We start from the raw sequence: 26,280 nt of genomic DNA on the forward strand, positions 1-26,280 counted from the left end.
CCAGAGTCCCGGGATCGAGTCCCACATCGGGCTCCCCAGGGGGAGCCTGCTTCTCCCTCTGCCTGTGTCTCTGCCTCTGTCTCTGTGTCTCTCATGAATAAATATTTACTCATGAGAGACAGAGAAAGAGAGAGGGGGGTGGGGCAGAGACATCAGCAGAGGGAGAAGCAGGCTCCACGCAGGGAGCCCAATGTGGGACTGGATCCCGGGACTCCAGGATCACACCCTGGGCCGAAGGCAGGCGCCAAACCACTGAGCCACCCAGGCTGCCCTAAAATCTTTTTTTTTTTAAAGCACATCCATTCAAAGTTTGTAAAGATCTACTATACAATGGAACTAAGCACAGCTCCTGAGGCACAACCTCTGAGTAACTTACATCTTTCTTTCGGGAGCATAACTCACAGGGAGAAGGGAGCATGAGGGGGAGGATAGGTAAGAGGAACAGTCCGGGATTCTTGCCCCTAATCAGTGAAAAGGATGAGGATGGGAAAAGGTGGAGCATCTGTTGCCATGGGTCTTCTTCGGAGCCAGAGAGGCTGAGCAGGCCCGGGGTGCTGCAGCAGTGCTGGCCAGCGCCAAGCTGATCTGCTCCCCTTTGCACAATAGCCACCCTTTGAGGACTTCCCTTCTCCGACAGAACAGGTGCTGCAGTATGTGAAGTACTGTTGGGGCCTTGTAGCCTTGAGCTGAGGGTGACTTTGCAGACTGTCCCGGGTGCCAACCATACGTCTATCATTCGTTCTCCTTCTCAGCCTGCCGGTCATTCTCCCCTCCCTCCTTTCTCTCTCTCTCTTCCCTTTTAACAAGTACTATCTTCCTTTTTCTTTTTTCCTTGCTCTCTTTTCTTGTTTCTCCCTTTTTTCTCTTCCCTTTTCTCTTCCTTTTCCCCTTTCTTATTTCCTCTCTTCTCTTCAATCATGCTCTGTCTCCCTCCTCCTCCTTCCCTCCCTCTCCATCTTTCCCCCCACCTCCTACCATGGAGTGACAAGCTCTTTCTTTAAGTGTCTCCACACTGCTCATTCTCTGTTGGCCTTGACTTTCTTCCCTTTCACCAAATCAGTCCCTGTTCATTCTGTCTCAGGAACACAGTGATTTTAACACCTGGTGACGATTCCTCCAAGAATAACCTGAGTTGCTAATCTGGAAGCTGAGAGTGGATGGGGGTGGGAGGAAGGAGGAAGATGACAGGAAGAGGACACATGGAGAGTTGGCTCTAGTTCCCTGCCTTGAGGCTGAAGATTGAGTGTCTATTCTTCCAAGCCCTAGCCTTTCAGTTTTGCCTCTGAGCAACTTGGTTCTAGACTAGCCTCCACCCACCATCTGAGCCCCAGTGCTCAGCACCTGGCAGCCCACAACAAATGTGGCTGAGCGAATTACGTAGCTTGAGGCAATGGCTTCTCGCACTTAAAGAGAAAATTAGTGGTGAGATCAGCTTTAGGAGCAGAGTTGGTAATCCGTCCAGGTTGTATTTAGGGTTGAATTAAATTGAGTGTCAGTGTCAGGATAGGGTCACATTTAAGATCTGCTACAGGATTAATCATTTGCTGGCCTATTCATTCATCAGACATTTGTGGACACCTTCTCTGCTCTGTGCTCTGTGCTGGGGACAGGAACTCCAAAGATAAATGAGACTATCCCTGCCTTCAAGGAGAGACTTATAAATTCAGCCAAATGTAACAGGTGCCGCAGTAAAGGTGTAGGAAACCAAAAGGAGAAATAATCATTTCTATCTGTTGGAGTGGTTAGAGACAGAGTTAGGCCCATCCCCACAAAGAGATATATCCACGATATAAGGGTCCTGTTTTATTCCTTATGTTAAAATTTTGTTTCTCATTATATAAGTAGCATATGTTCAGTTTTAAAACTTGAAAAATACAGAAAAGTATTTTTTTCAAGGATTTTTATTTATTTATTTGAGGGGGTGAGGAGAGCAAAGAGAGACAGGGACAAGCAAACTCTGATTCCGTGACCGGAGATCATGACCTGAGCCGGAATCAAGAGTGAGTCACCTAACCAGCTGAGCCACCCCGGCGCTCCTACAGAAAAGTATTTTTTAAAAGTTTCATAACCCATCCTATATAAAGGAAATCACTGCTGATATTTTGGTTTCTACAAATAATCATCTGAGACCTTAATGAATGTTTATAAGTCATGGAAGAGGAAGGAGAGACTAGCTGGGCCTGAGAAAGCCTGAGAAGGCTTCCCCCAAGGAATTATGGGATCAGCTCTGGGAATGAGTTAGTGCGGGGAAGGGACTCCCAGTATAGGCAGAGGCACAAGCCATGGAAGAGCATTGCAGCATGGGTGGGAAGTGGGAGGAAGTGTGATGAAGCTGTAGAGACAGGATGTGAATGGTCTTGAACACCTTAGGTCTTGAACACTTCATCACTCAGCTAGTCGGGAGGGCTATAGATGAGTCCTTTTAAGAAAGGACTTATAGTGGTCAGACAGATGTTTTAGAAAGAGCTTTCCACCCAGTGAGGAGAGAGGAGGGCTGGGTGAGGTGTGCAAGCAGGGCTTACGGGTCACCACCTGTTGCAGCCAGCCGGGGCAGGTATCTATGTGTCCTCAGCTGAGTTCATTGACATAATGTGGATGTAGTTCGCTCCCTGGAAGGGAAATGATGTCTTCGAGTTTCGCAGGGTCCTTGCCAGCATGCAGGATGTCTTTAACACAGTCCTCTCTCTGTCTCTCTTTAGGGCTACTCAGATCAAGACCTACTCCTGGGACAATGCACAGGTTATCCTGGTTGGGAACAAGTGTGACATGGAGGAAGAGAGGGTTGTTCCCACTGAGAAGGGGCGGCTCCTTGCAGAACAGCTTGGTATGGGCACAACATATGTGTGTGTGCATGTTTACATGGGAGTGGGACAATAAGGGGGTGCTGCGATTGTGGATTATGTGCATGTGTGCTCTGTGTACGTTGTTTTATATTTGTGCAATGTGCATATAAGCTTTTTGCTCTTTTAGGTTATGTAATTTATGATGTGTATATTTTGTTACATTGAATTAATAAGTACAATTTAAATTTATGAACTCTTCTTCACCAGTTCCTTCCACAAAGGTTTTGAGGTGTCCCATAAAAATCATCATAGTACATCAATAAAAAAATAAGAAAATTGGAGAAAAGGGAAAGCAGAAGGAGGAGGAACTTAAGAGGAAGCTAGGGGTGAGATAAATGTATATATTTTAAATTCCCAGCCATGTGTGAGAACTGGGCCAAAATACTGGCTTTTGAGCTTCCTATCAGGCATGCAAAGAGAGAAACATAATCAATTACAGGGTCTCGAAAGAGTCCTTAACATAAAAACAAACCCATTGTTCAGAGAAGCACTTCTCTCCATTGGCAACTGTAGAGCAGACTCTATATGTTGGGTATGACTGTGTCCTTAATATCAAACCTCCTTACAGCGACCACAACATTGTGTCTTAGAATTTCTCTCAATGTAAACTGATGTTTCTTTACCAAAACACAATCACAACAAAAGTAATTGTATGAAGGGATGAAACAATGTGGTTTAAGTATGCAGCTCAGTGATGCTCAGACTTTTTCCAAAGTTAAAGCGCCTTTATCTTTGTGCTCCACCAAGACCCAGGCGCTTCAGGTGTGTCTCAGTGGCCCCACAGCAGAACGCCTACCAATACTTGCTTCAAAGATCAGCTTCTTCCTTCCCTTCCCTTCCCTTCCTTAGATTTTATTTATTTATTTGACAGAAAGAAAAAGAGAGAGCACAAGCAGGGGGAGGGGCAGGGGGCCAGAAATGGGGCTTCATCCCAGGACCCCGGGATCACGACCTGAGCCAAAGGCAGAGGCTTAACGGACTGAGCCACCCAGGTGTCCCGTTTTCTTGTCTTCTCTTGTCTTTTCTATATTGAGGTTCAATGTAGGATTACCTTGGAGAAAACTTCCCCTAGAAGAAAGGATATATTGCTTAACTTTTAGCCAATCTCTCTAAATATGTCTTACAACCTAGGTATTGTAAATATTGAGGAGTAGGGAGTTTAAAGGTATTCTCTGATGGTCTCTGAAGTATAGATGTTTGGGCTTGTGGGCAGCAAACTGTATAATAGACAAATGTGAGTTGTGTGTGGTATATATTTGTATTATGTGTATTATGAGTACATGTGTAGGAGAGTGTATTATACTCTTTCTTCCCTCCTCTATTCCCAGGGTGGCCTGGAATAGAAATAAGCAAACTGTTGGTGTTTAATAAAGAGAGAGGTTGGAGTATCTTGGACCTTACTATTCTTAGCCCACCACAGAAGTTCACAGGATCCAGAAAATGTCACCAACCCGTCCCCCAGGTTCACAAAACAGTAGGCATGTGGCCAAGCATATATTTGGGTGACCTTAGGCTATCACTTTATGCTTTCAACCTGCTGTCCCCAGGGACACTCCCAACACTTTCTCTGCAGTGGCTACACCCCATCTGTTTAGAGTGTTCTTTTCTACTCCCCACCCCCTACCTTCATCCAGCCAGTAAACTTCCACTCACTTTTCAAAACAGCTCAAGCTTCACATCTTCTATGAAGCCTCCCCTGGCTCTGAGAGCTCTTTTTCATGCCCCCACCTCACACACACAGCAGATACAGTACCTATCACACTTGGGTGCACTTGTTTACTTGTCCCTAAAGTTCCAGGGGGACAGGAAATGAAGTCTAGTTTATTTTTGTGCCAACAGTGCCAACTTACATGGCCTAGCACCAAGTAGACACTGCAAAAATATGTTTTGATTAAATTTTATTATGCTAAGTATTTGGCTACTTCATATTATTTCAATCCAATTAAGACTTCCTGAGTGCCTACTCCATGCCAGGTACTGTGCTGTGAAATAGGATATACACCCCCATCTGAAACAGTGATACCCCAAGTGATCAGTGTTGTGATAGAGGGATATGCTGGGGGTTGTGGGGGCGCAGAGGAGGCACCTAACTCCGTGGGGATCAGAGAACATAATGCTCAAGCTGAGTCTTGAAGACAAATAGGAGCAGCCAAGTGAGGCGGAGAAGCAAGGACATTTCAGGGGAATAACACTGGCAAAGGTGAGGAACAGCACTCTGTGTTCAGGGAACTATAAATCATTGACTGTATGAGTCGAGAGTAGCATTTTCCAAAGAGAAAGACTTATGCCATTGGGAATGTGCAAGATGATTTTATGTACATGCTTTTATATGTATTAGAAAAAAATACATATTCAGCACGTCAAGTCCTTAGACTTAAACAAGACTAAGTTTTAAAAGGTGAGTTAGTTTTCTGTTTGGAAAAAATATAATTGGCATGCCAAGCCCTTATGACTAAGATTTTTTTAAAGTGAGTTGGTTAAATATTTATTACATATTTACATCGTGCCAGGCACTGTTCTAAGTGTTTTAAAATATTGCTCATTTAATTTAATCCCCCTAGAGCCCTCTGATATATGTGCTTCTCTTATCTCTATGGGTTGGGTTATTTTTTTGGTTTGTTTTTTGGTTTTTGTTTTATTAATGGATGAGAAAACAGACACAGAGAAATTGAGTAACTTGCTAGTAACAGGTAGAGGCAAAATTTGAACCCAAGCAGTGGTCTGGCTCTATAGTCTGTGCTCCTAACTACTTAACCTCATTGTACAGTAAATATGGTAATTAGTGATATATATTGATCCAGGCATTATATGAAATGCTGTGTATTAATTATTTCACTTAATTCTCACTGTAACCCTTCAAAGTTGGTACTATAATGTATATCCAATATTCTGAAAAATGAAGTGCAGAGGGGTTAAATAATGTGCTCAAGTTTATGTAGGTAAGAAGTAGTGGAGCCAGTTTAGATCTATCAGATTTATGTAGGAACATAGATGAAGTCTGATTAATTCTTAGTGTAGGTTTTAGGGAGGCGCTTAAAGAGGGCCTTAATGAATAGATCAGATTTGGGCAGGTTTACTATGGTAAACTATGTCTGTCCTACACAATTTCCTCCATTATTTGCCAGTATTTGCCTATTTAGACACCTGTCTCTCCTGCTAGATCTTGAGAGCAACCAGGTTATGCCTAATTTGTCCGTTATCCTAAGCACGCAGAATAGGGTAGACATTCATTCATACATCTATTCACTTACTCATTGAACACTTACTCTGAGCTGGGTTCTGTGTTGGCACTTGGGATCTAATAGTGAACAAAACAGCTATGATACTTACTGTCATGGAATTCATGGAAAAGGGACAATAAACAAATAATTATACAAATAAATATATAATTTAAAATGTTGTAGACAAATTGAATGGTGTGTGAATTATATCTTGATAAACCTGTTAGAAACTGTGGTAAGTTCTGCATGAATTAGAACTCTTGTTATGGCAAGTGATAAAATCCCAAATCAAACTAGCTTTAATTTTTTTTAAAATAGAATTTATTGGGGCACCTCGGTGGCTCAGTCAGTTAAGTATCTGCCTTCAGTTAAGTGTCTGCCTTCAGCTCAGGTCACAATCCCAGGGTCCTGTGATCAAGCCCCACATCAGGCTCCCTGCTCAGCAAGAAGTCTGTTTCTCCCTCTCCCTCTGCCTCTCCCCCAAGCTGTGCTCTCTCTCCTCTCTCCCTCTCTCTCTCTTTCTGACTTACTCTCTCAAAAAAATAAATAAAATATTTTTATTTTTTTATTTTTTATTTTTATTTTTTTTAAATAAAATATTTTTAAATAAATAGAATCCATTGACTCATGTAGTTAGAAAGTCCACTAGACCCAGGATTCTCAACTTTGCTTATCCCTTCAGCCTCCTTCCTTCTCCAGTCAAATTCTGCATGAGGAGTAAGATGGATGATGGCAGTGCCAGATTCATATTTTCCCAACTCCTTCAAAAAAAGGCCTTCTGTCTCTCAACCACTAAATATCAATGTCAGGGAAGACTATGATTGGCCACCTGTGAGTCATGTGCCTGTCCCAGTGGCTGGGGGAGGCGGGTATTATAACCTATAGTGCCACCACAACTCTTTAAAATAGTGATTCCCCAAAAGAAGGAATGGTGGGCAGATAAAACTAACATAAGTTACAAGTGCTATGAAGAAAGTGAGAAAGAAAAATCTAATTTTAGACTGGAGAATCAAGATCTTCTGAGAAAGTAACACTGAAGCTGAGAACTACAAGATTAGAAAAAGTTAGCCAGGCAGAGTGAGTGTGAGTGTGTGTGTGGGTGTGTGTGGGGGGAGGGGAAGCAGAGGGCCATATTCCAGATCAAGAATAGTCCTAATGTGGGGTAGAGCTTGAAGCACTCATGATATTGAAAGAAAGCCATGCCACAGGGGCTAGACAATCAAGGGGAGAGCGGTGTGAGGTGGGAGTGGAGAGATAGGCAGGGATCGGGTCATGAAAGATCTCGTGGGCCATTTAAGAATTTTGCAAGGATGTGATCAGTGAACAGTGAGGATGCTCAGCCTTCCTCATCCCCACATCAGTCCTACCCTGCTATGCCAGCAGTTAAGTTTCAGTGGTCTGCTTGCTACCATAGTAGTGCCCCTCTTGTGCTTCATGGGATTCCTCTTCAGGACTCCCTTTCCTTTAGCTTTTCTTAGCTCACTAGGCTAAGACTAGTGATATGGCCAGCAGCCAGCTTTTGTTAAAGCTATGAGTAGCAGCAGGCCATCAATATCCTCAAGGTTCTTGGGACATGGGTGAGACTGTGGAATCACTGAGGCAAGTGGATCTTTGGGAGTGTGGGAGAGTTTCAGATCCTGTACCAAGAGGCACAGCATTTTAGGGCTTCTGCCCTCCTGTGCCCTTCAGGAAGGGGCTTTTTGTCCCTTCCCTAGATCTGAATGCAGATGGGTCTGGCCAAAGCCCGAAGGATAGTAAAAGAGAAACACACTTCTGCCTACAAGGGAAGGAGAGACTCATTTACAACGTGGTTTTGGAACACACACATACACTCATTCCAGCAAAGTAGAGTGGGAAAAGCAACAAGACCAGGAGTTAGGAGGCTGAGGGTTTTATCCTGTTCCTGCCACTAGTTTACTAGGTGACCTTGAGCATCTTGTTTCCTGTCTCTGGGTCTTAGTTTGCCCATCTGAAAACAGAGGATTTGGATTCACTGACAGGAAGGCCCATTTGGCTCTACCCCTCTTTGATTCCATGATTTCAATTCACATAGTTCCTGCTTATCACTCAGATTCCTTGTACACTGCCTTGCTTATTTTAGGTGCCTGTTAGATGTGGGTTTTTTTGGATTGGGGTGAACAATTGAAACCTGGGTCACTAAGTCTAGTTAGACAGAATCAGAAACCCAGTTGACATTGATAGTAACCAACTTTGGTGCAGTAACTAATTTACAAGGTGCTTTCACAACAATTTTTTGTGATCTTTACTCTTACTTCTGGCCTGGAAGTACCTTCATTATACTTCATTATACTAATGAAGACGTTGATTCTAGACGTGTATTTTCTTGCATATAATGAGCTGTGCCACACTTCTCTGTCTTTACTTTTTCATTGAAAGATAATGTAATTTTTCTAAGCCATATAGGTAACAGGTATTAGGCCCAACACTCAAACTCAGCCTTTGGACTAAAACTCCTAACGTTCCCAGTATATCATCATCCAGTGGTATTTTCCCAAAAGCTTGCCATATCTTCTCATCAAATTCCTACCCTCAGTCACAGTGTTTGTGAGATTTCTTCAGATTCTGTTGTGGTAACACATATAAGTTAGGAACTTAGGTAATAAAGGTTTCTCACATATGCCAACTGCAGGTCAGTTGTGACTGTTCTGTGTGTCCTCTTACTCTGGGATCTAATCTGGGATGGCTAAACTAGACAAAGGCTCTTAAATTTTTTGTTGGGATTTGGAATGCCCACATCCATTGGCCAAAGCAAGTTACATGACCAAATCTAATGTCAGTGGATTGGGGATATATTCCTCCCACAATCAGGCACTGCAGGCTACTTGCCAGTGGGTGGGGACGCCAGATCCTCTACAGGGAGGGTAGGGAATAATCTGCCACTATCACCTAACACATGTGGGCCCTGGGGACACAGAGGTGAGTGGGTTCCCTGCCCTCAAGATGCTCCTGATGGGGCGCATGGGTGGTGCAGTCAGTTAAGCATCTGACTCTTGGTTTTGGCTCAGGTGGTGATCTCAGGGTCATGAGATACAGTCCTGCATCAGGCTCTGTGCTCAGTGCCGTGCTGAGTCTGCTTGAGATTATCTCTCTCTCTCTCTCTCTCTCTCTCTGTGCCCCTCCTCCTTGCTATAAATAAATAAATAAATAAATAAATAAATAAATAAATAATATTTTAAGAGTAAGATGCTCATTGACTAGGGGAACAAAATAGTGGATAATTTCAACATCCTCTGGGTAGATGGCTTTGTCAGTCCTTAGCCCGTATGCTATCATTCTTCACTCTTCTACTCTCTCTTCTGCAAGTACCCCCATCTCCTGCCCCATCCCAGGGAGTTAACATTTGCAGGCTGTGTTTCCCAGGCTCCTGAGATAGCAGCTTTTGTCTGGGTTTAGCCAAGGAGAGACACTGGCAGGTGATTAGAGATGGAGAAAGGGGAAACCTGTATATTCCCACTCCCCACTCCTTAAGTACAGGCTGCTTCTCTTCTCTGGCTCCTGATCCCATGATTCTAGCTTCTTTTGGCCATTTATTACTAAGGCTAAAGAACCTAGCTTGTTTTGTTTCTTTGCTGTTGAGGATCTCTGGTTTCCTCACTATTCTATTGGCCTCTTTGTTCTTCTGTCACCTATATAACCAATTCCCTCTGGTTTAAATGTTAAGAATAGTTCCCATTTTCCTGTTGGAATCTGACTGAAACAACTGTGTAAGGCGCCTTGGGAGTACAGGGAGAGGTACATTATATGTTCTGAGTGGTGGAGGTGGGGCAGGAAGAGAAAGGGAAGGTTCTTTGGAATCAGTGATTCCACAGGTCAATAATGAAGGTGATTAGGAATAGGAACTAGTTGGGACACCTGGGTGGCTCAGTGGTTGAGTGTTTGCTCAGGGCATGATCCTGGAGTCCTGGGATCGAGTCCCACATCGGGTCCCCTGCATGGAGGGAGCCTGCTTCTCCCTTTGCCTGTGTCTCTGCCTCTCTCTGTGTCTCTCAAGAATAAATAAATAAAATATTTTTTTTAAAAGGAATAGGACCTAGAGAGTAATAGTGTAAACAATGGCACCAAATAAGAAAGTGTCAAGGGGTGCTTGGATGGTTCAGTTGGTTAAGTGGCCAACTCTTGGTTTCAACTCAGGTCATGATCTCTGGGTCCTGAGATTGAGGCCTGTCAAGTTCCCTGTTCAGTGGGGAGACTGCTTCAGGAATCTTTCTCTCCTTCTACTTCTCTCCCTGCTCTCTCTCTCTCTCTCTCAAATAATCTTTAAAAAAAAAAAAAAACAGAAAGAAAGAAAAAATAAAGTGTCAATGTCTCTATAACATGGTGTGAGCCAGGAAGATGGGGCTAGGGAAGTAGATAGAAGTCAAGCCATGCAGAACCTTGGGTGTTAAGTCAATGAGGCTGGGTATTCCATTATTAGACCTCTTTCAGTCCCACTTACATAAATCCAAGTCAAAATAGCTGGACAGAAGCATAGTTGAGCAAAACAGAAGAGAAAGTTGCTCTAAATGAGATGATTGAGAAATAAAGGGTGTTGGATGAATGGTTCGCATGAAACCCAAAGTTCTTGAAAATGAGAACAACTCTTGACAGAAAGGAACATGGTGAATCCCTTGCTAAATCCTCAGTGACCAGAGGGGCATGAGTTGAAGGTTGATACATGACAGGGTTGGGAGGTATCAGAGCGAGGTAGAAAAGGAATTTGAACATAAAAGTGGAGAAGTGTTCTGGGGCAATGTCAGGATGAGGAGAAGTGAGTTCAGTTGACTGTGAGTTTTGAATAGAATTCTGATGTCAAATTCAGAAGCAGGCAGTGTGGACAAACTGTAGAATCTGTGGGTCTGGCAGCTGCCTTTGGACAGGATAGGTAAACATGATCATGGTGAGTGGTGTGGCTTATCTCAGATTCAGCTAAGAGGTGAACCCTATTAAAGAGCAGAAATATTGTTCTGAAGCCAATTAGAGGGAGGAAAGGATTGAGTCTGATTAATTGGTTGTCATCTTCCTGACCTCACCAGGTTCTCAACTCCTGAGAATCCTTACTAATGAACCTGAGGAAAAGGTTATCACCTGGGCCTGCTAATGTGGAGGCTTCCAGAAGTCTGACAGTAATTGGGTGGGTGTTCATTTGGGGCAGTTCTGCTAGGAAGAGAGGCCCATGAGCTGGCTAAGGCCAAGAGCTCCCATACCTTGGGTACCTGTGAGATGACAGTGGCAACATCTCCTTGGCATGACATGGAGAGTTCTCCAGGAGTCTCCACAAGGCTTACTCATCATGCCTTATCTCATCACTGAGCTTTCTGCTCTAATGATAACAAACTGCTATGATCATTCTGGCACATACCAAAGTCTTTTATCTGTGCTCATGCTGTTTCCCCTGCCTGGTATGCTACACATGCATGTGCTCACACATAAACTCACAATCACCTATCTTTATCTAGCTGATACCTGCTTAGGAATCACTTTCTCCAAGAAGCCTTCCCTGGCCCCCAGGACAGTTAGGTGCCTCCTCTTGTGCCCTGCTAATCCCCTCGCTTCCCACCACTCCAGCATTTATCACTGTACTATTGTCAGTGTGTCTGTTTCCCACACTAGACTAGGAGCCCCACCAGGGTAGGAACTACTGATTCACCTCAGTATCCTCATGCATGTTAAGGTGAGGTTTCATGACCCCCACTATCCCCATCCTCTCAAGTACACTGTCCATCCTCATCCCCACCTCCTTCATTCATTTGTTCATCAACCAACACTCAACAAATGCCTATTCCTCTGGCTAGTGCTGGGACCCAGATGAATGACACGATCTCTGCTCAGGGAGCTCCTTGTCAAATGTCCCTCTACCATGCTGGGTAATGTGCTATAGCAGAAGGAAGCACAGAGCAAAATGAAGAGGCTGTTATCTAAGCTGAGTCCTGAAGAATGAGACGTTAGGTGAAGAGTTATGCTCCATTCTAGTCTTAAAGCCTCCCCTCTCCACCAACTTCTGGAAGCCTCCTCCTGCTGTCTTCCCACTGCCATTCTCTCTCCACTGCATTCCTGCATAGCCTCTGGTTTGCTCTACCTGGGTTAGAAATGTTATAGTGTGTTCCGTCACTGTTCCAATTGAGAGTGAGACAAGGGGGCATAAGGGATAGAGCCCTGGCTTATGCCCATCTCTGGCTCTGGTTTTTCCTATCTGTAAATTACAAGTCATAACTCCTGCTTTGCCCCACCTGGCTCACAAGGTTGTTTTAAAATTGTATTTGTGAAAAAAAATAAAATAAAATTGTATTTGTGAACTGTTACAGACTATGCACACATGAGGGATTGAAACTCTGATTAGTGTGTCTTTTCCACAATTAGATTTGATCTCCCTTTGCCCCTGGTTCTCAACACAAGACCTGGAACAAAGCCAATGTTCAGTAAAGACCTATTTTATTGTTTGACCCTGGTGAGGAGGAAAAAGTTTTCCCTAACGGCCCTGAGTGTAAGGAAGCTGGGACTACAGTGGGCTAGGAATAGAAGGGAAAGGGAATTAACATGTATCCCACAGGCCAATTATTTCACTTACTTCTGTGCATTTAATTCTTATTACCACCCTATGAGGTAGGTAATAGTCACCCTATTCTAAAAATGAAGAAACAGAGGCTGAGAGAGGTTGGGCATCTTGCTTAAGGTCACACAGCCAGGCTATATGATTCCTGGGCATCTTCTCACTGCCCACCTGTACAACATGACATGTCCACCCCTTGGTGCCAGTTCCTTAGAAGGGGCCCTTGGCCTTGATTTGTATCCTCATCTTCATCCAAACCAATAGTTAAAGCCTATTTACTTCTTTACCTATTTGTCCCTTTCCTAGGCAAGCAACACACTTCCTCCACCTCCCTAAACATTGTCATTTGTGATAAGCCAGCCTTTGGCTTGCTTATCAAATTGACCAGAGCGTCAATTTTTATGATGGTCATTAAGAAAAGCTACATGCTGGAGGGTCTCTGAAGCTGACTGGGTTTCTGTGGCCTGAAGATAATGAACCAGCAGCTGCCTCCTTTATCACATGTCCACAGTTAGGGCACACTTCTGCTGCTGTCCTTTCTTGGGTTAGGAAATGGGCCACAGAGAGGCTGTCAACCAGAGGAGCCTTGGGAAGAGCTGAGAGTGCTTTCAAGCTGAGATGGCGAGGGAGGAAGAACCTTGTTTGTACTTGGGGGCTTTAGCCCTCTCTGTGGACAGTGGGATAATAAGGAGGAGGGAGGAGGAGAGAGAGCCCCTCCTTTGTAGGAAAAGATGACAAGAGAAGGAGAACAGGATGAAGAGAAGGTGAGAGGAGCAAGATGAAGTATAGAGAAAAAGCAACTGTCATTCCAGCAGGCAACTTCGTACAGCAGATTATCCATCATCTCACTCAATTCTCCCACTGCTCTTAGCAGGAAGACACTATGGCTATCCCTATTTGACAGCCAAGGAGTCTGAGACTCAGAGAGACTAAGTGATTCAGAGACATAAAGTGACCTGCCCAGATTCAGACACTGTGATAGATAAAAGCAGAGAGGGCCAAAGATACTTGTAAAGAAGAGAAAGAGAAAGTTATAGTGAAGAAAGGAAAGAAAGAAGGAAGGGAGAGAGGAAAGGAAGGAACAAAAAAAGGAAGGAAGAAATGAAATTAAAAGGTAGAAAGAAAGGAAATTGAAAGGGAGAAAGAGAAGAAGTGGGAGACGGCGCTGAGTATGGACTTTGGAGCCAGCCAAGCCCAGATCTAAACTCAATTTCCATTAATACAGCCATGTGACCTGTGTGAGTTATGTAATTCCTTGAAGCCTTCGTTTTCTGATTTATAAACTGACATGATTATATTTACCCACCGGCTGTGTGAGGATTAAGATAGTATTTCTAAAGCTCCTGGCCTAGTGTCTGACATTTAGTAGGTGCTCAATAAATATAAAGAATCCCAAGGAGAAAGTGTGAGGAACATAAGGAAAAAGAAGGAGTGGGGATCCCTGGGTGGTGCAGCGGTTTAGCGCCTGCCTTTGGCCCAGGGCGCGATCCTGGAGACCCGGGATCGAATCCCACGTCGGGCTCCTGGTGCATGGAGCCTGCCTGTGTCTCTGCCTGTCTCTCTCTCTCTCTGTGTGACTATCATAAATAAATAAAAATTAAAAAAGGAAAAAGAAGGAGTGACACCAAAAAAAGGGAAGAGAAAAGCTTTTGAGGAGAAAAAAAAAAGATGGACCTGGAAGGAAAAGAAAAGAGAAAGGAAGATGGACAAAAGAGGAGGGAGGAGGCTGGGGCAGGGACCTATAGGGAAGGACTGCCAGCAGCCTGGCCAAAATTCCACAGTTAGAAAGCAGCCACTTGGTCTGAATCGGGAGACCTTTCTTATGTCTCCCAGGACAACCACGTTCTGTTCATTGTCACAGCAAGTGTCCTTAAGGATCTCAAGGTACAAAACAGACAAGACTATCTCAGGCCTCAGGTGCAGTCCTCCGCGTGCCTTCTGCTGAGTTCGTGTGGGGAGGGGAGCCACGGGGGAACTCCGGGGGAATCCAGGAGGAAGAACCTCGTGGAGTGGAGATAAGCCAGTGTGTCCAGGGCGGAAAGGGCGAGTGAAGCTGCTTGCCCGCTGTGGATCTTGGGCCTCCCAGACCTTAGACTAGAGCTGGCCAGGCTGAGGCGAGGGGAAGGCACGGCAAAGAGGAGGGAGATCCCGTCAGAAAGGCCAACGCCTGGACTTCTCAGACTGGCTTCTCTATGCATCTGGAGCAAGTCGGCTTATTTCTTTAAGCCACAGCGTCTGCAGGAGTGAAATGGAGAGGGTCTGCCCAGACATTTGTTCTCCCAGGGGTGACACGAGGAGCAGATGAAATAATGGACGTGATCAAGGCTGTGGAAAACTGTGAGGTGCTGTATACACATTTGGAAGAATTCACTCTTGCAGGAAACATATAATGACCCCACTCTGCATCAGGCACAGCGCTGTATACCTGCGTTATCTCGTTTAATGAGGAAGGTAAACTAGGACATTGATTCATAAAGAGAATTAGGTGACTCGTTGGGGTAACGTAGCCGCCGCCGAAGGTAGGGCCGGGATCTGACTACAGCCGGTGCAGTAATCCCTGCCCTGCGCCTTCGTTGCCCCCTCTCCTCTCTCTCTTTCTTTCTTTCTTTCTTTCTTTCTTTCTTTCTTTCTTTCTTTCTTTCTTTTCTTTTCTTTTCTTTTCTTTCTTTCTTTCTTTCTTTCTTTCTTTCTTTCTTATTTTATTTTAATTTTTAGGTTTTATTAATTTAAAAGAGAGAGAGAGAGAGAGCATGAACGGGGAGAAGGGGAGAGGGAGAGGGAGAAGCAGACCGCCTGCTGAGCAGGGAGCCTGACAGGGGGCTTGGTCCCAGCCCCCTGGACCCTGACCTGAGCTGAAGGCAGACACTCACCTGGCTGAGCCGCCCAGGTGCCCCTATAGCATCTCTTTAAAGCAGACTCCTCTGCCATGGAATTAGGTCTCCTTGCTTCACTCTTGCACTGGCTGTATTAATCTAGAGTATTCTGGCCAGAGGGCATAAAAAGGAAGGGAAAAATCCTTACCGTTATCTCTCTTCTCTCCTTAGGGTTTGACTTCTTTGAAGCCAGCGCCAAGGAGAACATCAGCGTGAGGCAGGCCTTCGAGCGCCTGGTAGATGCCATTTGTGACAAAATGTCTGATTCGCTGGACACAGACCCCTCCACGTTGGGCACCTCCAAGAACACCCGTCTCTCAGACACCCCACCACTGCTGCAGCAGAACTGCTCATGTTAGGCAAGGCCCACCTTCCCGATCTCCCCTTCTTGTGGCCCCATAGCCCCCCTGCTTCGCCTGTTATGCTCCGTCCACCCCGAGCCCCAATCAAGCTGAGTTGCTGCTGTTCTTGCCTGCAGCAGAGCGGAAGTCTCCCCCTTGAGGTCTCTGCGGGTGGCCCCCCTTACAGATACCCAGCTCTAGACTGACCACCAGGTCACACGTGGGTAGAGATCCACTTTACAGAAGAAGACTCCATTTTTACAGAGGGGATTCATTTCAGGGACTAGGAAAGGGAGTTTCTTTTCTGCCTTTAAAATAAGATTTCCTCCATTTACCAAAATTTGACAAAAGACACTTTTCAGGGCTTGGCCACCTGGGAAAGTAAGTCCTACTGGTACAGCTAATCCTATTAAGAAAACGTCCTCATAACACAACATAGTTGCTTCATATCAGCCTCCCTGTGGGGCTTCCTCTCACTGCAAGCCAAGCTTTGACTCTCAAAGCCCTCTGCCCATTACTGCGGCTGCCCACAGGGCCTGGGCAGTTGCTGTGGTGACAGGCCAGAGCTAATCTCCAGAGAGCTCAGACTCTCTAATGATGCTGAAGGAGCAAAGGCTGAGTCAGAAATACACTTAAAAGAAAAGATCATTCCTTGCAAAATGTCAAAGGTTCCTGCTATATAAAAGAGCAAGAGAGTAAGCTCAAGAAAGACGAAGAGAAAGGAAAGAGAAACAGGCAAGATAAAGGAACAGGTCATGACTTTCTGATTTTGCTGCTTTCCAGCTGGTTTTAACTGTGAAAATTCCATGAAATTAGCCTTTGTTTTTGAGACTCCCAGAATTGGAAACATTTAGAGTTGCCTAGTCTGACTAGTCCATTTCCATCTTCACATCTCCGATAAGTGGCTGCCAGGGCTCACAACCAAATCTCTTTCTTCTTCTTCTTCTTCTAAGATTTTATTTATTTATTTATTTATTTATTTATTTATTATTTATTTATTTAGAGAAAGAGTGAGCGGTGGCAGGGTGGGGGGTGGGGAGACAGAGAGAGAGAGAGAGAGAGAGAGAGAGAGTGTCTCCAGCAGACTTCCTGCTAAGCATGGAGCCCAACTTGGGGCTCTATCCATGACACTGAGATGCTTAATGGACTGAACCAACCCAGACGCCCCCCAGATATCTTTCTTCTAAAACATACCTTCTAGGCAAGGATGGGAGCTTATTGTCTACACCACCTTTGGGCTGCTCGCAATATCAGAAAGTTTTCCTTGCTTTAAGCTGAAATCTCTCCCTTGGAAATTCTTCTTCCTCTTCTCACCCCATTTGTCCCAGCTCTGCTGCCAGAGACCTCACAGTCTATGTTCCCTCTGACCCTTGAGACCCTTGGCTGATTTGAGAACAGAAATCATGACCTCCACCCTTTCTCTGAGTTAAGTAGCTCTGCCATTCTTGATAGTATCTTCCCCTCATCTTGCCCTTTCTTCCAACCCATCTTTCAGTTACTCCTGAGTAGTCCAACTGGGAAGGTGATTCAAAGCAGAATAAATCTAAGAGGGCATGACCCTAACAAAATTAGGGGAACTGAACTCAGAGGTCTCAATCTCAAACTCATTCTCCTGGGAGTGAAATCTTAGCTTCTACTGAGGAGTGGATGTGAAGCCACTCCTAGTGAAAACTGCTTAATTAAACACCTGAAGGAGAAAACAAACCAAAATCACAACCAGGAAAAACCCTCTGACACCAGAAACAAACTGAATGGATTCTAGCTTCTTAAGACCTGGCATATGTTTGGTTTTTAGCTGAAATAATGACATGGAACTAGCAATGATTCCTGAAAATCTTTCCTCCCAGGCTTGGCCCAAATCTCCAGTTCCCGCTGCACTAACACACCACCTTAGAAGTTTTGGTGGGGGAGAGGGGAGTCTCCTCGAAGTTTCTTGTCCATTTCAAATGCAGCTCATTTTCCTAGGAAAGTGCATTAACTGGCATAGGTCCACTGACAACATAAAAGGACCCTCCAGAGTCAGCTCCATGGAGGTGTTGCTTTCTTCAATGCCATGCTAAAGACTTGAAATCAGGAGTCCTGGACTCTGCCCTTAAATCAAGCATGACTCTGGACCAGTCTTGATTTCCTGCCTATAAGATGAGGGGGTTATTTGGGTAATCTTTAAGGTCCCTTCTAGTCCTAATAACTCTGTGACTCTTTATCATTTCAGTTGATCTGAAAAATAAACCTAAGAGATGAAGATTATCACCCCAATGTTGTTGTAGCTAACACCAGTGCCATGCGCACTCTGTACTTAGCATTGTTCCAAGCACTTTACATGTATTAACTTATTTATCTTTTCATCAACTTTGTGAAGGAGGCACTACAATCAACCTCATTTAAAGATGAGGAAGATAAGGTAAAAAAAAGATTCTCTAGCTTGCCTAACCCCACATAATGAGTAAATAGTAGAACTGGGGTTCAAACTCAGGCAGTAGGCTCCAAGGTCTGTGCTCTCCACCACATTACTCTTTACTACATTTTTAATAGATTAAACTGTGACCCAAAAAGGTTAAGAGACATGGTACAGCTAGCGAGTATTAGACTCATATTAGGACTCGATCCCAAGGCCATCAGGTTCTAAGTCCACTGGAGAAAAGACTTATGTTTCTTCTCTGTTAGCAAATCTCTCAACGATTCAGACTAATCCAAAGTGATGGATGTCTAATGCTTCTGGAGTCAGTCTCTGAGGCAACCAGGTTCCAAGAGCCTGAGCAAAAATTGTCCAGTGTTTCTCAGGCCCAAGTCGCAGTATCTGCCTTTGTCAGGCAAATCTTATGTAGCTGTCAAGCAGGACTTTAAGCAGCCTCCCTACTTCAGCAATGGGACATTTTGCAGGAGTGACTTGGCTAACTTCTTTGACCACAGAAGAATGTGACCTCTTTATAGGCAGTGGCTCTAGGTGTGCTTTTTTACACTGTCAAATCAATACAGGTCAGGCATAATTACTGTTTTTCTGGGCAGTAACACCCATCCACCCTAGTACTAGGATTTCAGACTGAGCTCCTCGTGACCCTTGGATATTTTAGTACATATATCCATTAATCTTTTCTTTCATATTGGATATCTAGGCAAGGATTGAAATTTTTACTTAAAATTATTAAATTCTTTAAAATCAGGAGCCAGTTTAAGAGAGCAATTTTCTTCACAACGGACAGAATCAAGAGTTAAATGTAATAGTGGCAAACTCTTCTACTGGGCAACAAACAGAGCTGCTGGCTAGAGGGCAGCTCCCCAGCCCTGCTCTGTGACCTTGTTTCTGCAGCGTGGAAGGCAGGAGCTTCCAGCTGATTACAGTGCAATGTTCCTCAATCACGATAATAGTGCAATTAGCTACCAAGGTTCAAGCTGCGTGGTATGTTAGAGGCAACTCGTCCTGGTTTTCATCTTGCTTAACAATCCAAATAAAAGATTTAAGGGATCTCTGGGTGGCGCAGCGGTTTGGCGCCTGCCTTTGGCCCAGGGCACGATCCTGGAGACCCGGGATCGAATCCCACGTCAGGCTCCCGGTGCATGGAGCCTGCTTCTCCCTCTGCCTGTGTCTCTGCCCCCCTCTCTCTCTCTCTCTCTCTCTCTGTGTGTGTGACTATCATAAATTAAAAAAAAAAAAGATTTAAAAACAAAAACTCTTGACCTCAAAAGAGGCAAAAGTAGGCCAAAAGTGCAATACAGTATTATAGCTATTCACAGAATGTTTTAAATGCATATGTATCTGTATATACAGAGTGATTTATGACTTATTATCGTCTCCTCAGTCTGTAGCATTAATTAACAGCTAGGAGCAGCAATGGGGTTGGGTGCACTGAATGGCCACAGACTTGTCAAATATAAGCTCTAAGGGAGCTTAGAGAAAATCTTGTCCCGGATCCTCATTTTACAAAGAGGAGGGTTGAGGTCCATGGAAGAAAAGGGAATTTCCTAAGGTCTACTCTGAGAGTATGTCAGTGATGGAGTCAGGACCCGGTCTTGGATCACCTCCAGGTAGAAATTTATCTGTTTTGTATCTACTGTGACCTGGTTCTGTTAAACACTAGATACATATATATGAAAACAAATGATCCCTGCCTGCAAGGTACCTATAGTCTCATGGGGGTGCTGTTTCTAAAATATCCCAATTTGGCAGTCAAGGAAACATAGCCTTGGAAAAGTTAACGTGTTCAAGTCACTTAGTAATATCATTTGAATTCACTTCTGAATCATGCTCATTCAATTTCTCTCTTCAGATTGTCTCTCAGATGAAGAGTATATGGAGCAGTGGTAGTGAGAGTCCTTTGGTCTCAATTACTTTGTGACCACAGCCTTGTAATCTCCACAGAATGATATGAATATCTCCCAGACCTGACTTTCAAGTTCACATCACCTGCTCCTGCTCCAGGGCTCTTTGCTTGGGTGTCAAGATTCCTTGAGTGTCTTGAGGAATGTTTATTTGAGTTTGTTTGCCAATAGTTTGGGGTAAGGAGAAGGAATTATAGTAACCAGTGTCCTGGGATCTCACTGATTTCAGATTCTGCATCTCTACGAAGTTACCCCTGATTACCTGTCTCAGTTGGAGGATCAGCCTATGCCTGGGATTGCACCCGAGACAGGCCCCTGAGATATGAATACTGTTAAGCGATGTTTTTTAAGGTCTTTATCCCTTATATGAAGATTTATTCATTTGTATTTACTCATTTAATAAGTGAACTAGTATGTGTAAGTGTCTAATATGTCAGGATACAATCAATGGCACATTAAACACAAGCCTTTCCTTCATGAGGCTTGTAGTCTAGTAGCTTGTGGTGTAGCCTAGACATTGTAAAATACCCAAATACGGTTAAAAAGTGCTCTGAAGTAAAGGTACATCATTCTGTGAGAACACAACTGGGAAAACTAAATCATATTTGTGGAGCTGTTTCAAGAGTCCTAGGAAGACTCCACTGCCCCCAAATACTTCTGCTATCCACTGGCCATTGCTTTATATTCCTCAAGCTTTCGTTTTTTAGTTCAAACCTTTGATGACTAATCAAACACAGATCCTCCAAAAAGAGTAAGAGTGACAGAACATTTGTACCTGTGAAATATCTTTAGACTGCCTGGTTCAGAGTTAATTACTGTCTTCCAAGGGACATAACAAATGACCACAAAACTTAGTGACTTGAAAAAACAAACATTTATTATTTCTCATAAATCGGTGGGTTAGCTGAGTGATTCTTCTGGCTCAGGCTGGGAGGTCTAGAGTGACTTCATTCACATGCCTGGAGTCCCAGCTGAAATGACTAGGGTGCTTGAGGTGCCCCTCTATGTGTTTCCATCTTCCAGAAGGCTGCCCAGCCTCGTTCACATGGTGTTAGAAGTTTTTCCAGCAGCAAGAGGGCAAGCTCCAAAGAAGATACTTCTCAAGCCTCTGTATCATGTTTGCCAGTGTCCCACTGACTAATGCAAGTCACATACAAGGGGTGGAAAAATAGATGCTGTCCCTTGATGGAAGAGCTGTAAAGTATTGTGGCCATTTTTTCAACCCACCAAAGGAAGCAATGATAAGTTATCTGAAACCAAGTCTGATAAATTTCCCTGGGTCTTAAAATCTATTATCCCCAAAGAGAAACATCAAAATAGTTTACATCAGGGCAGTCACACCATTTGTTTAGTTGTCCAAAGAATGAAAGAAACTTCTCTATAGAGTTTTGATGCATATTTCACCATTCATTTCTTAGCTACTCCCTGAGGGATGAATCTGGAATCTCATTCTATGGAATTAACTATAATAATGGTTGTGATTCCCACCTGAGATTCCTGGTGGGAAGCCCAGCAGAAGGATTCAGTGTATGCAGAAAAGATGACTCAAAGAATAGTTGAGGGGCACCTGGCTGGCTCAGTCAGTAAAGCATGTGACTCTTGATTTTGGAGTTGTAAGTTTGAGCCCCACGTTGGATGTAGAGATTACTTAAAAATAAAATCTAAAAAACAAAACAAAAAAACACTTGGGCCCTCTGCTCCCAACCTAATCTAGTCCTGTGGCTTTAGATGCCAAGTCTTTGGTAGTGACATGTATACACAGGGCCCAGTAGATATTTCCATGTCTCAAATTTAACATCTCCACCTTGGGACTCTTAATTCTGCCCCAAATTTATTTCAACCCCAGTCTTCACAGAAACCTCGATATTATTCTTAATTCCTTCTTTTTCTTTTCTTTTTTTTTCTTTCTTTCTTTCTTTCTTTCTTTCTTTCTTTCTTTCTTTCTTTCTTTCTTTCTTTCTTTCTTTCTTTCTTTCTTTCTTTTTTTCTGTCCACATCCAGCAACAAGTCCTGTGACTCTACTTTTAAAACGTATTTCAAGTCCACCCACTTTTCTCCATTGCCATTGCCATGATCTTGGTTCAAGCCACTTGTTTCTCTTCTGGAGAGCTACCATAGAGTTCCTAACCAGTTTCCCTAGTGCACACTTGCTCTTTTACAGTCCATCCTCCACACAACACAAATATTTTAAAAATATAAATAAATGAACAATTCAGTAACACTGGGGTTTACTTTAATACCACACATGAAAAGAATCCAGAGACTTCAATTATTATTAATAAAAGTTATTTCATCAATTCTCTTTCTAGCCCTGAATCTGCCCCTAACTTACTATAGGACTCCTGGTAAATAATTTCTTGTAATAGCCAGCTATCACTTTTCCCCAGAATTTCTTCTGGAAATAGTAATCTTTTCTTTTGTAGTACTGCTATACCTTCATCCAAACCAGGTGATTCTAGTGAAGACTGTCAATAAAGTGAGTATGTGACCAACCAAGGCCAATCAGAATTCTTCCCTAGGATTTAAAAAGAAAAAATTGGAGCTATTTTCTTCCCTTCTAAGTGGCAGATATTGTGAGGATGCATGCTCTAAAACTGTGATGACCTATCCTCAAACAATGTGTAGAATGCTGATCTATGAGGGGAAAACAAGGCTATCATGCAGACAGAGGCATAAGATGAGAAAGTGTGTTCTGTGGCTTTCTCAGCTGTGATTCCAGCGTCTTGAGGAAGATGTGGAATCACATCTTCCTTTGATTTATTACAAACCTCAGTATATGTTTTCAGTAAAGCCCTCATTTAGTCTTGCTCATTGGAGTTAAGTTCTTAACAATAACCAAAAATATATTGTCCCCTCTTTGGTTTTCAGTTTTCTCCTTTATACATCCTCCCAGCTCCAAAGTGCAGTAATTCTAATTTCTAAACACTGAGTCTTTCAGAAAAATTCCACTTCTGTGGACTTTCTGATGAAGGCATTGTATAATCTGGAACACACCCCACTCTCTTCACCATTTTCTCTTCATGTACCTGAATAAAGGAGGAAAAGAGACTTCTCAAGGTGATAAGTAGTTCTCCACAAACACTGATGACCGCACAGACAAAGGTTCCTACGGTTAGGTTACTGGTCCACACAGAGACTAGCTTCCCAGGGATTCAAACACTAGACAAAACAGCTAACATCACTGCTGCTCTTTCTCCACATCTGTTCTATGTCTAGCAACTTGGTGACACCCACCATCTTGATAATACAATTGACTAGACTGAGTTGTGTGACATCTGTTTTGTCAGCTTCTCTTCTATAATTTTGAAGTGGCCAAACAGCAAATACCTAAACAGGAAGTCTATGGGAGACTTGAATAGAGTTTCCTTTGCTTGCTACAAAATCATGTCATAGAAATACTAACGTCTGGCACAGTAAATCAGCAAGTCCCTGAGGGGTGTGACTAGGATTCCCAGCACCCTTCAGATTCTGACTCATTTCTTCCTGAGTTTTACCAATGGACTGGGATAAAGCTAATAGGCTGTGTGACCCTGATTAAGTCACTCCCTGTTTCTGGGCTTCATGAGTTTAGACTAGATAATTTCTGTAGGCCCTCTTGGAGCTGATACTCTGTGATTTTAGGCCCATTTTCTGTCAGAGCTGCAAGTGGCAAACAGGATTTTGGCAGGAATCCTTTCATTGTGAAAGCCTTCTTTCTTCTTGGGTAGGATGAAAATAGCCAAGGCTGTGTGGATTCCCTGCCCTCATCAATCAGCCAGGCTTGTGGCCTTGGTTTCTGAGGCTCCCAGAAAGCACATTAGCAATTAAGTGCTTCTGGGTGGTCCTCGTCTGCCTGTAGTTGGCCAGAGGTTCCTAAAGGTTAACAACAAGAATCTCTGATGAGGCTTGTTGAGAATAGCACACAGACATATGCAAGTGAGAAGCAACACTAGGCAGCCATGTTTAAGGGCCAGAAATGCATTCCAATTCAAGGGGAAATGAATTTATCTAGCACCAGACATGCATCAGGCTGAGCTGGGTAAGATCTTTTTGAGGGTAATTTCTGTCATTCAGCTGGGAGGCTGGAAACTAAAGGGCTGAGAGATTTGTGCTGAGCTGTCTTCTAGTCCCTCCAAACATCAAGTTATAGGATGAAGACTGAGAAAGCAGTGTGGTAGAGTGGTTAACAGCATAAGGTTTATAGTCCAAGAGATCTGGGTTCAGTCCTTAGATCTTCATCACAAAACAGTTGTGTGACTTTGAGAAAGTTACTCATGATACCTCAATTACTTCCTATATAAATGGAATAATATCTGCCTCCAGAGGTTGTTGAGAGGATTAAATGTGGGGATGAGTGTAAAGCCCTTAGTGCAGAGCCTGGCATTCATAGTAGGTGCTGAACATGTGTTGACTATTGTACTACACAAGGTCTCAATTAGGCAAAGTGTCCTGGAGCCTTTGTCAAAAGATGCTCCACCAACAGGTACCTGGCTGGCTCAGTTGGTGAAATTGATCTTGGGTCATGAGTTTGAGCCCCACACTGGGGGTAGCATTTACTACAAAACAAAACAAAACAAAACAAAACCCCAGTGCTCAGAAAACCAGGGTTCTAAAAGACTTGGGTTTAAGTCCTACAACGTACTAGCTGTGTAACAGGACACATCTTTTCATCTATAAAATGAGATTAATAATCTTGCCTACTTTACAAAATAGTTGTGAGAATCAAAAGAAACTATGAAATGTTGTGGACGTATAAAATGGAGACAGCATGAGGGGCTGGGAGTAGGCAGTGTTCATTCCAGAATGAAAGCACACCCTCCAGAGTCATTCCAAGGGTCACTTCCACCTCTACCAGCTTTCCCCTCTTACCCTACATTTTGGTCCCAGGAACCTAACCTCACAGAGAAATGTCAGGCCGACATGCTGTGGATGGGGTTGGGGCTCAGGAGAGGCAGGCAGTAGAGTCCATTTGTACAGTGACTAGTATATTATAACAAAAATCATCAATTGTGTGTTTGGCACTTTGCAGTTCCCAAAGTACTTTCTCAGTGAAGCTTCATGGTTTTTGACATAACCCTGTGATGTGGGTTTATCATTCCCAGTACTCAGATAAGGAAAACTGAGGCCTGCACCTGAAGCAACCTACTCAAGACTACAAAATGAAGGCAGCAAGTGGTTGGTTGGTCTTAGAACAAGAGAGTCTGCCCAAGGAGTGAGAGGTCCTGATCCTGAGCCCTGCCCATTTGAGGAGATTGGGGGTAGCTGAAGAGAAAACCTAAACATCAGTTGTGCCTACATCTGGCTTCCTCTCTGCTTGTGGGAGAGAAGAAAGGAGAGGCACACACACACCCACACCCTTAATACAGTTAAACCTTAGAACAGAAGTTTCCTCATATCATGGCCCAGAGGCTGATGGTCTCGGCAGTCACACAGAGAAATGTCACCTTACTCAATTTGCACACCACTTTCAACTCCTCCAGTTGCTCTTTCTAATTTATTCAACCAGGGACTGGGCTGGTCTCATGCCAGCCTAGGCTGAACAGAAGTCCTCAGGAGGAGCAATTAGCAAATTTGGAGTTCTCCCTCTAGAGGACTGAGCAGAAAAGGGAATAATAACGCTCCTATCTCTCCCCATAAGGTTCTAGCTAAGCAGATGTTTTCATGCTTTTTTATTCTCCCTATATTCTGTGTCCTGACAGCTATTCGAAGTGATATATGAAATGTTATGTGGTATTGTGAGCTTGTACAAATGCAAAGATATACATACACACACGTTTGCACAGTAACAAGAGGGAAGATCCCATTTGCAAATATCTGTGGTGTCTCCCTCTTCTGTGTTGATATGTTTTATTGATTCAGACTGGCTTAGCTTCATGTATCTCCTATCCTTATTGTAATGGCAACGATGGCATGTGCATTAAAGTTCATCTGAACTGTACCTCATGTATGGAGAGACTCTTCCCTGGGTATGTGCTAACAACTTTGGGGGTAGACTTCTGAGATCTTAGGAAGGAACTGCAATGAAAGCCACAATACAAGAACGCCACAATACAAGGCAGTATTCAAGTTCATGATGGGCAAAGCAAGTTCATGACTGACTCAAGATAGGGGGAAATCGGGATGAGTATAACTCTCGGAAAGGCTTCAAGGAGGAGGAAG

The 26,280-nt window shown here is 43.7% G+C and overlaps 1 protein-coding gene and 1 long non-coding RNA gene across 7 annotated transcripts in view; one reads left to right on the plus strand and one right to left on the minus strand.

Annotated features, from left to right (window-relative positions):
- RAB3B (RAB3B, member RAS oncogene family) overlaps positions 1–26,059 on the plus strand; it is an 82,660-nt gene extending 56,601 nt beyond the window's left edge. For 4 of the 6 annotated variants that reach the window (XM_035699077.2, XM_049094294.1, XM_049094293.1 and 1 more), the window contains exons 4-5: positions 2,700–2,824; positions 15,656–26,059. In XM_035699077.2, coding sequence (XP_035554970.1) covers positions 2,700–2,824; positions 15,656–15,843 — 313 coding nt within the window. In that variant the 3' untranslated portion in view covers positions 15,844–26,059. The remainder of the gene's footprint in view (positions 1–2,699; positions 2,825–15,655) is intronic. The other 2 variants (XR_004805134.2, XM_025420081.3) reach the window with 2 other exon arrangements.
- Positions 1–26,280, minus strand: part of LOC112642477 (uncharacterized) — a 61,090-nt gene that overhangs the window by 4,029 nt on the left and 30,781 nt on the right. The window lies entirely within an intron of this gene.

This window comes from Canis lupus, chromosome 15 (assembly GCF_003254725.2).
Source record: "Canis lupus dingo isolate Sandy chromosome 15, ASM325472v2, whole genome shotgun sequence".
NCBI classification, from domain to species: Eukaryota; Metazoa; Chordata; class Mammalia; order Carnivora; family Canidae; genus Canis; species Canis lupus.